The sequence below is a fragment of the Lithobates pipiens genome, unplaced genomic scaffold (genome assembly GCF_037356315.1).
Source record: "Lithobates pipiens isolate NorthernLeopardFrog02 unplaced genomic scaffold, aLitPip1_a1.2 Scaffold_41, whole genome shotgun sequence".
In the NCBI taxonomy this organism is placed as follows: Eukaryota; Metazoa; Chordata; class Amphibia; order Anura; family Ranidae; genus Lithobates; species Lithobates pipiens.
The window spans coordinates 7,263,909-7,281,025 of NW_027507861.1; the positions used below are offsets into that span (position 1 = coordinate 7,263,909).

Below are 17,117 nucleotides of genomic sequence, written 5' to 3' on the forward strand. Positions count from 1 at the left end.
CCTGCCTGCTAATCTCCTTGTCTTCCCTGGCGGAGTGTCTTCCCCACCCAATAGTAGCCGGGGGCCTGAAGAGTAAGACTTGACATGCTATGAGGCCGGCGGCGGCGGTGACGTGCAGAGAGTCGATGATTGGCGACATTACCAGTAAAAAAAAAAGTCCCCGGATTTCATTTTAAATATCTGGTCACCTTAAAGTTGGGGGAAGCGCCACCTAAGTACAATATCACAGGCCTTCTAAAGGCCTTCAGAAGGAGCAGACAGCTCCGAGCCCCTAGCCTGTTTCCATCCTAGCATTCCATCAACTTGGTCCCCCTCCTGGTGACGTCACGTTTACCGGAGCCTTCCAGGTTGGTTGGGGCGTGGACTTCCTACACACCCCAGGAACTTCCTTCCACCTCCACTGCTTCCGAGGGAACCTGAACCCAGTGGACCATGCAGGAGTAAGGACCTAGGACATTCTAGCGGATGTGTCAGTTCCCAATAAGCCATCTTTTACTTTACGTGTTCTACGTTTTTTTAACCGTTGTACTAATAAACCCCCTGTGATATTGCACTTAGGTGGCGCTTCCCCCTTCTTTCCTTCAAAATGATATCTGGTACAACAAAAAAAGTTTTATTCAGATTTTATTTTTTACAAATGTTTTACGGTTTTTAATAGACAAAGTACTGAGGTACACATCTTCCCCAAGGAGAAGTGGGATCATAGGGACCGTACATTGGCGTAAACATCTATACAGTAAATGTCTTTGGCGACAATGGTACACTGACACAACGCCCGCTTCCTGCCCGCCCCCCCCCCCCCCACCCCATCTTCAGATCCAAATTCTATTGTCTTTATTAAACCGAATGGATTTATCAAGGAGTGTCACCATTCCTGTCATCTTCATTCCTAACATCCAGCCTTCTAGCCCAAAACAACGGGAAAAAAAGTACGTCTCGAATGCCTCCAAACCTGTATCAGTTGGATCAGCATGTGGGTAGACTTCAACAAAATGGCGGCCGTCTGCACACAGACACTGACTTTCTGTTGCCTAATTTTGAGTAATGAGTAAAAGATGGATTTTGCTCCCATTCTCCACCAGCAGAGAACTCCTCAGACGCGTTTCGTCCTTTTTGGGGCTTAAGCCTAGCAGCCTCTTTACGACTAAGCCCAGTGACGGGTGAAGCGTGTCTGAAGCACTCTCTACTGGTGGAGAACAGGAGCTGAAGCCATCTTTTACTCATTCTATTCACATTAATGCAACAGGGACTCAGTGTCTGTGTGCAGATGGCCGCCATTTTGTTGAAATCCAACCTTCTAGTCCGAGGGTCTCCAAACTTTCTAAACAAAGGGCCAGTTTGCTGTCCTTCAGACTTTAGCTGGGCCGGACTGTAGCCAATGGGAGTGGAAAATGCCTCAGTATCAGAGGGGGTAGACCATGTCTCAGGCTTGGTGGTCAGTGAGAGTGAACTGATATAGCACCTGGGGTCAGTAGGAGGAGGAATAGTGCCCCATTGTTGGTGTTCACAGAAGCAATAGTGCCCCAATGTTGGTGTCAGTGGGAGGAATGGTGCCTTATTGTTGGTGTTCACAGAAGCAATAGTGCCCCAATGTTGGTGTCAGTGGGAGGAATGGTGCCTCATCGTTGGTGTTCACAGAAGCAATAGTGCCCCAATGTTGGTGTCAGTGGGAGGAATGGTGCCTTATTGTTGGTGTTCACAGAAGCAATAGTGCCCCAATGTTGGTGTCAGTGGGAGGAATGGTGCCTCATTGTTGGTGTTCACAGAAGCAATAGTGCCCCAATGTTGGTGTCAGTGGGATGAATGGTGTCTCATATAATGGGTGGACAATGTCCCAAGGGCCAGATAAAGGCAAGCAAAGGGCCACATCTGGCCCTCAGGCCACAGTTTGGAGACCACTGTTCTAGTCAATATCGAAGAGTGATAACCCTCATTACCCCTCACTGCTAATATGCATTTTTCTGGCAAAAAATGTTTTTTTGCCAATCAGTGACCTTGTCACGCAACATAGAGGGAGTGCCCAATGTCCACTTCTATACAACGGTCCTCCTGGCTGCAAACAAAAGTCTCCTTATGCCTAGAGCAGTATAGGAACCCAAAACTGGAAGTTTACAAAATATTCCAAAACACGTGGAGAGTTACCTCTGAGGGTGTGAAGATACTATTCATCTCAGAGACAATCTTATTCCAGTATCTCAAACTGGTGAGTATCTCCATAATGGTTGCAGAAGATCGCCATGGACTCAACCCCATTCATTACAACAAGGTGTATCCTGAACCCGCATCGTGACAATTTGAGGCTTGTAGTCTGCCCACACAGTTAATGAAGAAAGAATGGCTTTGTTTTCTTGAAAGTTAGATAAATAAGAAGAGATTTGGATGGTTATCCTCCAGAGGGGCAGCCATCCTCCATGTCTTTGCTTCTGGGAGTGTTCGGAGGTCTGCATCCTCGGCTGTGTGCTGTGGCCTCTTTCTCCTACCTTACATCAGTACAGCACTCAGAGGTGACATAGGGGTTTCGAGGGTGGAATCCCAACCCACAGGGGTGAGAAAGGGACATCGGAAGTATTGAATGCCAAATACATTGAAGGAAAATGCAGCGCTGCAATGGAGGGGAGACGAGAGACGTGGACCTCCAAAGTGACAAGTAAAATAGCTCTTCTATTGCAGCGAACGTCTTTATAAAGATAGGAAGACGTCTCTTCCATGACATTAGTGATATTCGATGAAGTTCCCCATAAACATCTTGATGGCCTTTTGTTGAATCTCCTTTGTCCTTACTCCATAAATGATGGGGTTCAGCATTGGGGGGACAATGACATAGAGATTGGCTACCAGGATATGGACATAGGGTGGGATACTGTTGTGAGGGATCCTGTGAGCTATGAAGGAGAAGAAGGCCGGGACATAGAGTAAGGTGATGACACAGAGGTGGGACACACAAGTGCTTGAAGTCTTGCGGCGGGCCTTTGAAGTGGAAAGTCTCATGACGGCCTGAATGATGGAAACATAGGACAACCCAATGAGGAATAAATCTATCACAGAGGTCAGAATAATAATGACCATACCATAGATGACATTGATCAGTATGCTTGCGGTTGCCAGTCTAGCCATGGCCATATGTTCACAGTAGGTGTGTTCTATGATGTTACCACCCTGGTATGGTAACCTCCAGAGGAGGAGGATGACTGGGATCATTATAACCACACTTCTGGTCACTGAAACTGAAACAATAGTCCTAAGAAAGGACAGGGTGAGCTTTGTCACATAGGACAGAGGGAAACAGATGGCGATGTAGCGATCGTACGCCATGGCAAGCAAAATGGCTGACTCCGTCATGCAGATAAAGTGAATGAAGAATATTTGCACCAAGCAACTGTCGAAAGAAATTTCATGAGAACCAAACCAAAAAATACAGAGGGTCTTCGGGACCGTGGTGGAGCTCAGAACAAGGTCTCCCACCGCCAACATCACAAGGAAGAAGTACATGGGCTGGTGAAGGCTTTCGTGAACTGAGATGACCGCTATCAAGGTGGAGTTGGAGGCTACGCCTAAAATATACATGAAACTAAATACGATGGCGAGCAGATGGTGGGAATTCTCCAAACCAGGAATCCCCGTTAAGAGGAAGAAGTCAGGGTGGAAACTGGTGGAATTGGACATGTCTTGGAGAACTTCCCCTGATGAAGACAATGGATGGTCAATCCGCGGGGGCTGAGCCTTCATTACCGGCAAATGTTCAAAGTTATGGAAGCCAACTGAGAATAACAAAAGAAACAACATGATGGGAAAAGGTAAATCGCAACAAAGTTATTTATTTTTGTGGTTTTCTTTTGGCTGAAGCTCTTCTTCAATGATCCCTTAATCTCCCATTTTTTTTATTTAATCGTTGTGTTTGGTGGGTATTATTATTGAATGATATCTAAACAATATTCTATTTTCTAGGTCTACGAGTTTTCCATGAAAATAATTCTGGATTCATCGAGAACATATGATTATCAATAATTGGATAGGAAAATCATCAGACTGACTGCAGAAATAAAGGCCAAGGAGTTGTAGATCTCTCCGCCAAAGGGGCCCCCTAATTTGCCATAGCCCCCAACCATTATTGGTGTCAGTGGGAGCAATAGTGCCCCATCATTGGTGTCAGTGGGAGGAATAGTGCCCCATCATTGGTGTCAGTGGTAGGAATAGTGCCCCATCCTTGATGTCAGTGGGAGGAATAGTGCCCCATCATTGGTGTCAGTGAGAGGAATAGTGTCCCATTATTGATGTCAGTGGGAGGAATAGTGTCCCATCATTGGTGTCAGTGGGGGGAATAGTGCCCCATCATTGGTATCAGTGGGAGGAATAGTGTCCCATCATTGGTGTCAGTGGGGGGAATAGTGCCCCATCATTGGTATCAGTGGGAGGAATAGTGCCCCATCTTTGGTGTTGGTAGGAGGAATAGTGCCCCATCATTGGTGTCAGTGGGAGGAATAGTGCCCCATTATTGGTATTGGTAGGAGGAATAGTGCCCCATCTTTGGTGTTGGTAGGAGGAATAGTGCCCCATCATTGGTGTCAGTGGGAGGAATAGTGCCCCATCATTGGTATCAGTGGGAGGAATAGTGCCCCATCATTGGTGTCAGTGGGAGGAATAGTGCCCCATCATTGGTATCAGTGGGAGGAATAGTGCCCCATCATTGGTGTCAGTGGGAGGAATAGTGCCCCATTATTGGTATTGGTAGGAGGAATAGTGCCCCATCTTTGGTGTTGGTAGGAGGAATAGTGCCCCATCATTGGTGTCAGTGGGAGGAATAGTGCCCCATCATTGGTATCAGTGGGGGGAATAGTGCCCCATCATTGGTATCAGTGGGAGGAATAGTGCCCCATCATTGGTGTCAGTGGAAGGAATAGTGCCCCATCATTGGTATCAGTGGGAGGAATAGTGCCCCATCATTAGTATCAGTGGGAGGAATAGTGCCCCATCATTAGTATCAGTGGGAGGAATAGTGCCCCATCATTAGTATCAGTGGGAGGAATAGTGCCCCTAAAGGCCAGATAAAGGCAAGCAAAGAGCCACATTCCTGGGCCACAGTTTGTAGGACATTGGTCTAGGGGTTGCCTTTTTGATATTTATTGCTGAACAAACGTAGATAGGGTACACAAACAAAAAAGAACACGCTTAGTGGTAATTAGAGGGCGCTCTTCACTCCTCAGCTACTTCTTGGAACCTTCCCTTTAACAACACCCCAGGAACTGGGCAGCACTGGGACACAACATTCAATGTTCCAGGTCAAGCAAGCCTTAGTAGTATTAGTGCACAAGGGCTCTCCAGAGCAGATCCTAGGTGAAATCCCCTTGTTTATCTTCATGGATTCTTAGAAAGAAGCCCCCCCCTCCCCCTCCCAGCTTTAGCATAGTTGGTACTTCGATGAACCTAGGAGACCTTCAGCTGGACTGCCTGGAGGGGGGGGGGGGCAGTAGCCCCCCAGGCTGAGAACTTCTCCTGGACAAGAACAGACTGCACCAGACTTATTTATGTTCTCTGCAGACACTTATGGGGCACTCCTCCCCAGGGAATGGCTGAGACCCCTTTGACCTGCTCCACTCCTATGTTCTGGAGCCAGAAGGCAGGGAACGCATGCACAGTACGGGCCTGGACACTATATGATGGCCGGACACTATATGGCAGAACACCGGCAATGGGACACAGCCTGCATCTGCTGGACACCGGGATTTAGTTAGGTTCCTGGTAAAGTCTCAAGCAATCTAAGACCATTGGGAGGTGTGCAAGACCTATTTAAAGGATATCTAAACCCATGAAGAAAAATGTTATTTATTGAAGTTTTTATTTTTATTTTATTTTCATCTACTGATCCTGCTTGTAATATAGTTCCTGTCCTAGGGTGACAACACTCCCTACAATGCATCTTCCTGTCCTAGGGTGACAACACTCCCTATAATGCATCTTCCTGTCCTAGGGTGACAACACTCCCTACAATGCATCTTCCTGTCCTAGGGTGACAACACTCCCTATAATGCATCTTCCTGTCCTAGGGTGACAACACTCCCTACAATGCATCTTCCTGTCCTAGGGTGACAACACTCCCTACAATGCATCTTCCTGTCCTAGGGTGACAACACTCCCTACAATGCATCTTCCTGTCCTAGGGTGACAACACTCCCTATAATGCATCTTCCTGTCCTAGGGTGACAACACTCCCTATAATGCATCTTCCTGTCCTAGGGTGACAACACTCCCTACAATGCATCTTCCTGTCCTAGGGTGACAACACTCCCTATAATGCATCTTCCTGTCCTAGGGTGACAACACACACTATAATGCATCTTCCTGTCCTAGGGTGACAACACACACTACAATGCATCTTCCTGTCCTAGGGTGACAACACTCCCTATAATGCATCTTCCTGTCCTAGGGTGACAACACTCCCTACAATGCATCTTCCTGTCCTAGGGTGACAACACTCCCTACAATGCATCTTCCTGTCCTAGGGTGACAACACTCCCTATAATGCATCTTCCTGTCCTAGGGTGACAACACTCCCTATAATGCATCTTCCTGTCCTAGGGTGACAACACTCCCTATAATGCATCTTCCTGTCCTAGGGTGACAACACTCCCTATAATGCATCTTCCTGTCCTAGGGTGACAACACTCCCTATAATGCATCTTCCTGTCCTAGGGTGACAACACACACTATAATGCATCTTCCTGTCCTAGGGTGACAACACTCCCTATAATGCATCTTCCTGTCCTAGGGTGACAACACACACTATAATGCATCTTCCTGTCCTAGGGTGACAACACACACTATAATGCATCTTCCTGTCCTAGGGTGACAACACACACTACAATGCATCTTCCTGTCCTAGGGTGACAACACTCCCTATAATGCATCTTCCTGTCCTAGGGTGACAACACTCCCTATAATGCATCTTCCTGTCCCAGGGGGACAACTCTCACTCACTGTAGGGATCTATGAAGAACAGAACACTGCGGCTGGACTACAGAGCACCCCCCTAATCCCCATAACCTAGGTGAGATGTGCTGTGTGGTCTACAGAAGATAGATGAGAAAGTTGATGACATTGTTTGAGATTTCAGTTTAGTGCTCAGGAAGCTACAATAGCACTGGAATTGTTTTTGGATCATCAGGTATGCAGAAGCCACATGTAAGGAATAGAAAGCTGCAATACATTACATTAACGTTCTTAGGCTTGGATATACATCAAACCAAGATCAAATTAGACATGAGGATATCATGATTTACCTGAAATATATGGAGGAGATGGGAAGGGTGCAGGATGGAAAGATGGAAGGGTTCGGAACAGAGAGACAGAATGGTTCTGGAATGGAAAGAGGAAGGATTCAGGATGGACAGATGGACAAGTTCAGGTTGGACAGGTGGGCTGGAAAGGTTCCGATTGAAGAGAAGGAAGGGTCCAGGATGGAAAGATGGAAGGGTTTGGGTTGGACAGATGGAAGGGTTTGGATTGGACAGAGGGAAGGGTTCAGGATGTATAGATGGAAGGGTTCAGGATGGACAGATGGAAGGGTTTGGGTTGGACAGATGGAAGGGTTTGGATTGGACAGAGGGAAGGGTTCAGGATGGACTGATGGAAGGCTTTGGGTTGGACAGAGGGAAGGGTTCAGGATGGACAGATGGAAGGCTTTGGGTTGGACAGAGGGAAGGGTTCAGGATGTATAGATGGAAGGGTTCAGGATGGACAGATGGAAGGGTTTGGGTTGGACAGATGGAAGGGTTTGGATTGGACAGAGGGAAGGGTTCAGGATGGACAGATGGAAGGCTTTGGGTTGGACAGAGGGAAGGGTTCAGGATGGACAGATGGAAGGGTTTGGATTGGACAGAGGGAAGGGTTCAGGATGGACAGATGGAAGGGTTTGGATTGGACAGAGGGAAGGGTCCAGGATGGACAGATGGAAAGGTTTGGAATAGACAGAGGGAAGGGTCCAGGATGGACAGATGGAAGGGTTTGGGTTGGACAGAGGGAAGGGTTCAGGATGGACAGATGGAAGGGTTTGGGTTGGACAGAGGGAAGGGTTCAGGATGGACAGATGGAATTGTTTGGGTTGGACAGAGGGAAGGGTTCAGGATGGACAGATGGAAGGGTTTGGGTTGGACAGAGGGAAGGGTTCAGGATGTATAGATGGAAGGGTTCAGGATGGACAGATGGAAGGGTTTGGGTTGGACAGATGGAAGGGTTTGGATTGGACAGAGGGAAGGGTTCAGGATGGACAGATGGAAGGCTTTGGGTTGGACAGAGGGAAGGGTTCAGGATGGACAGATGGAAGGGTTTGGATTGGACAGAGGGAAGGGTTCAGGATGGACAGATGGAAGGGTTTGGATTGGACAGAGGGAAGGGTCCAGGATGGACAGATGGAAAGGTTTGGAATAGACAGAGGGAAGGGTCCAGGATGGACAGATGGAAGGGTTTGGGTTGGACAGAGGGAAGGGTTCAGGATGGACAGATGGAAGGGTTTGGGTTGGACAGAGGGAAGGGTTCAGGATGGACAGATGGAATTGTTTGGGTTGGACAGAGGGAAGGGTTCAGGATGGACAGATGGAAGGGTTTGGATTGGACAGAGGGAAGGGTTCAGGATTTATAGATGGAAGGGTTCAGGATGGACAGATGGAAGTGTTTGGGTTGGACAGAGGGAAGGGTTCAGGATGGACAGATGGAAGGGTTTGGATTGGACAGAGGGAAGGGTTCAGGATGTATAGATGGAAGGGTTCAGGATGGACAGATGGAAGTGTTTGGGTTGGACAGAGGGAAGGGTTCAGGATGGACAGATGGAAGGGTTTGGGTTGGACAGAGGAAAGGGTTCAGGATGTATAGATGGAAGGGTTCAGGATGGACAGATGGAAGTGTTTGGGTTGGACAGAGGGAAGGGTTCAGGATGGACAGATGGAAGGGTTTGGATTGGACAGAGGGAAGGGTTCAGGATGGACAGATGGAAGGGTTTGGATTGGACAGAGGGAAGGGTCCAGGATGGACAGATGGAAAGGTTTGGAATAGACAGAGGGAAGGGTCCAGGATGGGCAGATGGAAGGGTTTGGGTTGGACAGAGGGAAGGGTTCAGGATGGACAGATGGAAGGGTTTGGGTTGGACAGAGGGAAGGGTTCAGGATGGACAGATGGAAAGGTTTGGGTTGGACAGAGGGAAGGGTTCAGGATGGACAGATGGAAGGCTTTGGGTTGGACAGAGGGAAGGGTTCAGGATGTATAGATGGAAGGGTTCAGGATGGACAGGTGGAATTGTTTGGGTTGGACAGAGGGAAGGGTTCAGGATGGACAGATGGAAGGGTTTGGATTGGACAGAGGGAAGGGTCCAGGATGGACAGATGGAAAGGTTTGGAATAGACAGAGGGAAGGGTCCAGGATGGACAGATGGAAGGGTTTGGGTTGGACAGAGGGAAGGGTTCAGGATGGACAGATGGAAGGGTTTGGGTTGGACAGAGGGAAGGGTTCAGGATGGACAGATGGAATTGTTTGGGTTGGACAGAGGGAAGGGTTCAGGATGGACAGATGGAAGGGTTTGGATTGGACAGAGGGAAGGGTTCAGGATGTATAGATGGAAGGGTTCAGGATGGACAGATGGAAGTGTTTGGGTTGGACAGAGGGAAGGGTTCAGGATGGACAGATGGAAGGGTTTGGATTGGACAGAGGGAAGGGTTCAGGATGGACAGATGGAAGGGTTTGGATTGGACAGAGGGAAGGGTCCAGGATGGACAGATGGAAAGGTTTGGAATAGACAGAGGGAAGGGTCCAGGATGGACAGATGGAAGGGTTTGGGTTGGACAGAGGGAAGGGTTCAGGATGGACAGATGGAAGGGTTTGGGTTGGACAGAGGGAAGGGTTCAGGATGGACAGATGGAAGGGTTTGGGTTGGACAGAGGGAAGGGTTCAGGATGGACAGATGGAAGGCTTTGGGTTGGACAGAGGGAAGGGTTCAGGATGTATAGATGGAAGGGTTCAGGATGGACAGATGGAATTGTTTGGGTTGGACAGAGGGAAGGGTTCAGGATGGACAGATGGAAGGGTTTGGATTGGACAGAGGGAAGGGTTCAGGATGGACAGATGGAAGGGTTTGGATTGGACAGAGGGAAGGGTCCAGGATGGACAGATGGAAAGGTTTGGAATAGACAGAGGGAAGGGTCCAGGATGGACAGATGGAAGGGTTTGGGTTGGACAGAGGGAAGGGTTCAGGATGGACAGATGGAAGGGTTTGGGTTGGACAGAGGGAAGGGTTCAGGATGGACAGATGGAAGGGTTTGGGTTGGACAGAGGGAAGGGTTCAGGATGGACAGATGGAAGGCTTTGGGTTGGACAGAGGGAAGGGTTCAGGATGTATAGATGGAAGGGTTCAGGATGGACAGATGGAATTGTTTGGGTTGGACAGAGGGAAGGGTTCAGGATGGACAGATGGAAGGGTTTGGATTGGACAGAGGGAAGGGTTCAGGATGGACAGATGGAAGGGTTTGGATTGGACAGAGGGAAGGGTCCAGGATGGACAGATGGAAGGGTTTGGAATAGACAGAGGGAAGGGTCCAGGATGGACAGATGGAAGGGTTTGGAATAGACAGAGGGAAGGGTCCAGGATGGACAGATGGAAGGGTTTGGGTTGGACAGAGGGAAGGGTTCAGGATGGACAGATGGAAGGGTTTGGGTTGGACAGAGGGAAGGGTTCAGGATGGACAGATGGAAGGGTTTGGGTTGGACAGAGGGAAGGGTTCAGGATGGACAGATGGAAGGGTTTGGGTTGGACAGAGGGAAGGGTTCAGGATGGACAGATGGAATTGTTTGGATTGGACAGAGGGAAGGGTTCAGGATGGACAGATGGAAGGGTTTGGGTTGGACAGAGGGAAGGGTTCAGGATGGACAGATGGAAGGGTTTGGAATAGACAGAGGGAAGGGTCCAGGATGGACAGATGGAAGGGTTTGGAATAGACAGAGGGAAGGATCCAGGATGGACAGATGGAAGGGTTTGGGTTGGACAGAGGGAAGGGTTCAGGATGGACAGATGGAAGGGTTTGGGTTGGACAGAGGGAAGGGTTCAGGATGGACAGATGGAAGGGTTTGGGTTGGACAGAGGGAAGGGTTCAGGATGTATAGATGGAAGGGTTCAGGATTTATAGATGGAAGGGTTCAGGATGGACAGATGGAAGTGTTTGGGTTGGACAGAGGGAAGGGTTCAGGATGGACAGATGGAAGGGTTTGGATTGGACAGAGGGAAGGGTTCAGGATGTATAGATGGAAGGGTTCAGGATGGACAGATGGAAGTGTTTGGGTTGGACAGAGGGAAGGGTTCAGGATGGACAGATGGAAGGGTTTGGGTTGGACAGAGGAAAGGGTTCAGGATGTATAGATGGAAGGGTTCAGGATGGACAGATGGAAGTGTTTGGGTTGGACAGAGGGAAGGGTTCAGGATGGACAGATGGAAGGGTTTGGATTGGACAGAGGGAAGGGTTCAGGATGGACAGATGGAAGGGTTTGGATTGGACAGAGGGAAGGGTCCAGGATGGACAGATGGAAAGGTTTGGAATAGACAGAGGGAAGGGTCCAGGATGGGCAGATGGAAGGGTTTGGGTTGGACAGAGGGAAGGGTTCAGGATGGACAGATGGAAGGGTTTGGGTTGGACAGAGGGAAGGGTTCAGGATGGACAGATGGAAAGGTTTGGGTTGGACAGAGGGAAGGGTTCAGGATGGACAGATGGAAGGCTTTGGGTTGGACAGAGGGAAGGGTTCAGGATGTATAGATGGAAGGGTTCAGGATGGACAGATGGAATTGTTTGGGTTGGACAGAGGGAAGGGTTCAGGATGGACAGATGGAAGGGTTTGGATTGGACAGAGGGAAGGGTCCAGGATGGACAGATGGAAAGGTTTGGAATAGACAGAGGGAAGGGTCCAGGATGGACAGATGGAAGGGTTTGGGTTGGACAGAGGGAAGGGTTCAGGATGGACAGATGGAAGGGTTTGGGTTGGACAGAGGGAAGGGTTCAGGATGGACAGATGGAATTGTTTGGGTTGGACAGAGGGAAGGGTTCAGGATGGACAGATGGAAGGGTTTGGATTGGACAGAGGGAAGGGTTCAGGATGTATAGATGGAAGGGTTCAGGATGGACAGATGGAAGTGTTTGGGTTGGACAGAGGGAAGGGTTCAGGATGGACAGATGGAAGGGTTTGGATTGGACAGAGGGAAGGGTTCAGGATGGACAGATGGAAGGGTTTGGATTGGACAGAGGGAAGGGTCCAGGATGGACAGATGGAAAGGTTTGGAATAGACAGAGGGAAGGGTCCAGGATGGACAGATGGAAGGGTTTGGGTTGGACAGAGGGAAGGGTTCAGGATGGACAGATGGAAGGGTTTGGGTTGGACAGAGGGAAGGGTTCAGGATGGACAGATGGAAGGCTTTGGGTTGGACAGAGGGAAGGGTTCAGGATGTATAGATGGAAGGGTTCAGGATGGACAGATGGAATTGTTTGGGTTGGACAGAGGGAAGGGTTCAGGATGGACAGATGGAAGGGTTTGGATTGGACAGAGGGAAGGGTTCAGGATGGACAGATGGAAGGGTTTGGATTGGACAGAGGGAAGGGTCCAGGATGGACAGATGGAAAGGTTTGGAATAGACAGAGGGAAGGGTCCAGGATGGACAGATGGAAGGGTTTGGGTTGGACAGAGGGAAGGGTTCAGGATGGACAGATGGAAGGGTTTGGGTTGGACAGAGGGAAGGGTTCAGGATGGACAGATGGAAGGGTTTGGGTTGGACAGAGGGAAGGGTTCAGGATGGACAGATGGAAGGCTTTGGGTTGGACAGAGGGAAGGGTTCAGGATGTATAGATGGAAGGGTTCAGGATGGACAGATGGAATTGTTTGGGTTGGACAGAGGGAAGGGTTCAGGATGGACAGATGGAAGGGTTTGGATTGGACAGAGGGAAGGGTTCAGGATGGACAGATGGAAGGGTTTGGATTGGACAGAGGGAAGGGTCCAGGATGGACAGATGGAAGGGTTTGGAATAGACAGAGGGAAGGGTCCAGGATGGACAGATGGAAGGGTTTGGAATAGACAGAGGGAAGGGTCCAGGATGGACAGATGGAAGGGTTTGGGTTGGACAGAGGGAAGGGTTCAGGATGGACAGATGGAAGGGTTTGGGTTGGACAGAGGGAAGGGTTCAGGATGGACAGATGGAAGGGTTTGGGTTGGACAGAGGGAAGGGTTCAGGATGGACAGATGGAAGGGTTTGGGTTGGACAGAGGGAAGGGTTCAGGATGGACAGATGGAATTGTTTGGATTGGACAGAGGGAAGGGTTCAGGATGGACAGATGGAAGGGTTTGGGTTGGACAGAGGGAAGGGTTCAGGATGGACAGATGGAAGGGTTTGGAATAGACAGAGGGAAGGGTCCAGGATGGACAGATGGAAGGGTTTGGAATAGACAGAGGGAAGGATCCAGGATGGACAGATGGAAGGGTTTGGGTTGGACAGAGGGAAGGGTTCAGGATGGACAGATGGAAGGGTTTGGGTTGGACAGAGGGAAGGGTTCAGGATGGACAGATGGAAGGGTTTGGGTTGGACAGAGGGAAGGGTTCAGGATGGACAGATGGAATTGTTTGGGTTGGACAGAGGGAAGGTTCCAGGATGGACAGAGGGAAGGATCCAGGATGGACAGAGGGAAGGGTTTGGATTGGACAGAGGGAAGGGTTCAGGATGGACATATAGAAGTGTTTGGGTTGGACAGAGGGAAGGGTCCAGGATGGAAAGATGGAAGGGTTTGGAATATACAGATGTATGGGCTCAGGATGGACAGATAGAAGAATTTGGGATGGATGGAAGGAAAGGATTAAGATGGTGAGATGGAAGGGACTAGGATGGACAGTCAGGACAGAAGGGATCAGGATGGACAGATAGAAAGGTTTTTGGATGGATGGATGGAAGGAAGGGATCAGGATGGACAGATCGAAAGGTTTTTGGATGGATGGAAGGAAGGGATCGGGATGGACAGCTGAAAGAAGTGGAAGCAAAGACAGACCGAAAGGGTTCAGATTGGAGAGTTAGAATGATCCAGGATGGACAGACAAAGGGGTTCATTATATACAGATGGAAAGGTTCAGGATGGATGGACAGGAGGGATCAGGATGGACAGACAGGAAGGATCAGGATGGACAGACAGGAAGGATCAGGATGGACAGACAGAAATAATCAGGATGGACAGACGAAGAGGTTCAGTATGGAAAGGTTCAGGATGGACAGGGGGAAGGGATCAGGATGGACAGGGGGAAGGGATCAGGATGGACAGGGGGAAGGGATCAGGATGGACAGGGGTAAGGGTTTGGTGGTGTCCAGATTCTTCAGCATGTGCAGAGAATAGCCTGGAGCCAGAGGGGCAACATAGGCGTAAGGCCAGGCATGACAGGGTTAGCAGTATAGGATGGTGGAAAGCAGTGGCGTAACTAGAACCTTCAGGGCCCCGATGCAAGAAATCATGAAGGGCCCCCCTGAACCCCAGCCAGGGCCCTTCCCTCCGAGTCTGGCAGTGGAACTCCAGGGCGTGGTCACAGGTATGACCTTTGTGAGCCCTGTAGTTCCACCACTGGTACCAGTAGTTTTTTTTTATTACTTTTTTAAAAAAATTTTAGGTGCCCCATTGGGGGACAGTCCCTAGGCAGGATGGGGTTCCCCGTCCCCAGAAGAGATGAGGTCCTTTTCTCCAGGGCAGATGAAGTTACTGCCCCCAGGTGAGAAGGGGTCCCTGTCCCCAGGGGAGATGGGGGTCCCTGTCCCCACGTGGGAAGGGGTCCCTGTCCCCAGGGGGAGATGGAGGGGGTATGTAATGGTGTGTGGGGGATGGGGTCCTCTCACTCACCATGACCAAGCTGTAGGCCGCGCACTCATCCATGTTGGCCTGGGCTCCATCCAGTGTGCTGGACGGGCGATCAGCATATCTCCCAGAAAGACCTTTCATCATCTGTGTATGACGGGGGAGGAGGGGGGCTGGCAGACAAGCCTGCAGTGTCCTCCGGGGGGCTCTCATAGGGCTGCAGTGCATCTGTGTGCTTAAAGTTTGTTTACCTGGGAGAAGTATGCAGTGTAGTGTGGGCCGGAGTGGGGGGGGGGGGGGGACTCTGGCTGGGGAGAACAGACATCGGACTGAGCGGCAATGCATGGAGCAGGAGAGGGGTACTCTGAGGAGCCGGCTGAGGACACAGGTCATGCGGGGAATGCACAACTAAAGAGCAGCCAGTGTGATAGTCAAGCATGGAGCTCTGCTAGTCACCCTCCAGCTCCACCACCCGTGTGCATGGTGCACTGGTACCCCTAGCTGCCTATGCTGCTGCCCACCATATGTAGAGGGGGCTGCATGGGCCCCCTGCAGCACAGGGCCAAGTTGCAGTCGCGACTGCTGCACCCCCTATAGTTACGCCCCTGGTGGAAAGAATGGTTTAAGAAGGTCTGCGGTAGGTCAAAAGTTTGATAGTAGATAGTAGGGGTGGGGTAGCCTCTGGAGGAGATATGGGGGCAGTACTCCGACTGTGTGTGGTCTCCATCGGACTGTTTCCGTTGGAGTATCCAACTTGTCCGTAAAATTTTCCGACAAAATGCTCCGATCGGACATACTCCGATCATGTGTAGCCTACTCCGACGGACAAAGTGCCACGCATGCTCAGATCAAATTCCTAGAGCAAAGCTATTGGCTGCTAACCTGAATGTAGTCCCATCGTAACGAAATAACGTCATCACGTTCTGTACAATCAAATTTTCCGACAACTTTGTCCGACCGTGTGTATACAACAGTTTCGGACAAAATCCAACGGATTTGGTTGTCGGAATGTCCGACCCGCGTGTACAAGGGCTAAGAGGATTGGGGATTAATGTTCAGATATGTAAAATAAAGAATAACGTTTTATTTTGGTAATAAAGTTGTATTTTATATATAATAAAGTGGCTTCTGTGGCCTTTAAAACCCAAAAAAGAGAATTGGGGTCATCTGCTTGTTTGATTTGGGGGGGTAAAAAGGTTAAGGTTGGGGAAAGAAAAAGCAGGCGCAATATCTGCTCATACCTCAGTCATGACTTCCATCTACAACCGTCCAGTCCGGGATCTCCTCCGATTGGCGTGTGGCTCCATTCATATCTCATCTCATCATCCTCCTCAGGGAGACTCATTTGCTGAACTTTGTCTCTGAAGATCTGAGACGACTTCAGAAGTAAATTCTTGTTTAATTATAAAAACAGGCGCAGAGCGTATTACCCCGGAGCCCCGGAGCCCGCATCTCAGGGAATTCACTGCCAGCTCCAATCTTCCCAATATAGAACAATCTATAAACCACCATAATAATAATAATAATAAAGACAATGAACGGTACGGACATCACACTTTGACCTTCCACTGGTAGATAGAAATGAATAGATATAGCGAGAGACGTGGCTTTTACTAGAAGGGAACTTTCTATTTAAAAGATACGGCTCTTAGGATTTTCAATAGGTACAAAAATGGAAGTACCCAGAGTTCCCCCGATATCATTCACTCTGCAGGAACTCATCCCAAGGTTTCTTCTAAATAATGGAGGGCTTGTGGCCAGATCTCAAGGGTTTTGCACAGAGCGGCCCCCGATCGTCCTCTTCTGGGGTCCACCACCGGCGCTCCTGGCCCCTCCTCCTCATTGAGTGCCCCTGTGGAGAGCCGCTTTGTTTGGGGGCACCCATGGGGGCGCGCTCCCGATGAAAGGTGTCAATGCCTGAGCCTCCATCCTTGGATTAGCGAGCTTACCATCCAATATCTGTGTCTGAAGTCTTCCCCCTCCCTCCCTTCTCTGTCCTGCATCCAAGGGATTGAGTACACTAAGGTAGGAGGGACTCAGATGTAAGGGGTGCACTGTGGTCTCAGGTGTAAGGGGTGCCCTGTGGACTCTGATGTAAGGGGTGCACTGTGGTCTCAGGTGTAAGTACTTATTAATTAATAATATGTACTTATTAATCATACATTCTAGGAGGAGAACAGCTGGGGGAGTCTGTGGTGGAGAAGGATCTGGGTGTTCTGGTTGATAATAGACTTATTAATCATACATTCTAGGAGGAGAACAGCTGGGGGAGTCTG

The 17,117-nt window shown here is 49.6% G+C and overlaps 1 protein-coding gene across 1 annotated transcript; it reads right to left on the reverse strand.

Moving 5' to 3' along the window:
- Positions 1-1,261: 1,261 nt before the first annotated feature.
- LOC143956729 (olfactory receptor 52Z1P-like) lies at positions 1,262-16,205 on the reverse strand. The gene is made up of 2 exons (XM_077466919.1): positions 16,083-16,205; positions 1,262-3,758 (listed from the first exon to the last, which is right to left on the reverse strand). The coding sequence occupies exon 2, from the start codon at positions 3,724-3,726 to the stop codon at positions 2,713-2,715; it is 1,014 nt and encodes a 337-aa protein (XP_077323045.1). The 5' UTR covers positions 3,727-3,758; positions 16,083-16,205; the 3' UTR covers positions 1,262-2,712.
- Between the last annotated feature and the right edge of the window lie 912 nt (positions 16,206-17,117).

Coding starts and splice junctions, on each gene's coding strand:
- LOC143956729 (XM_077466919.1), bottom strand. CDS start 3,726: ATGAAGGCTCAGCCCCCGCGGATTGACCATCCATTGTCTTCATCAGGG.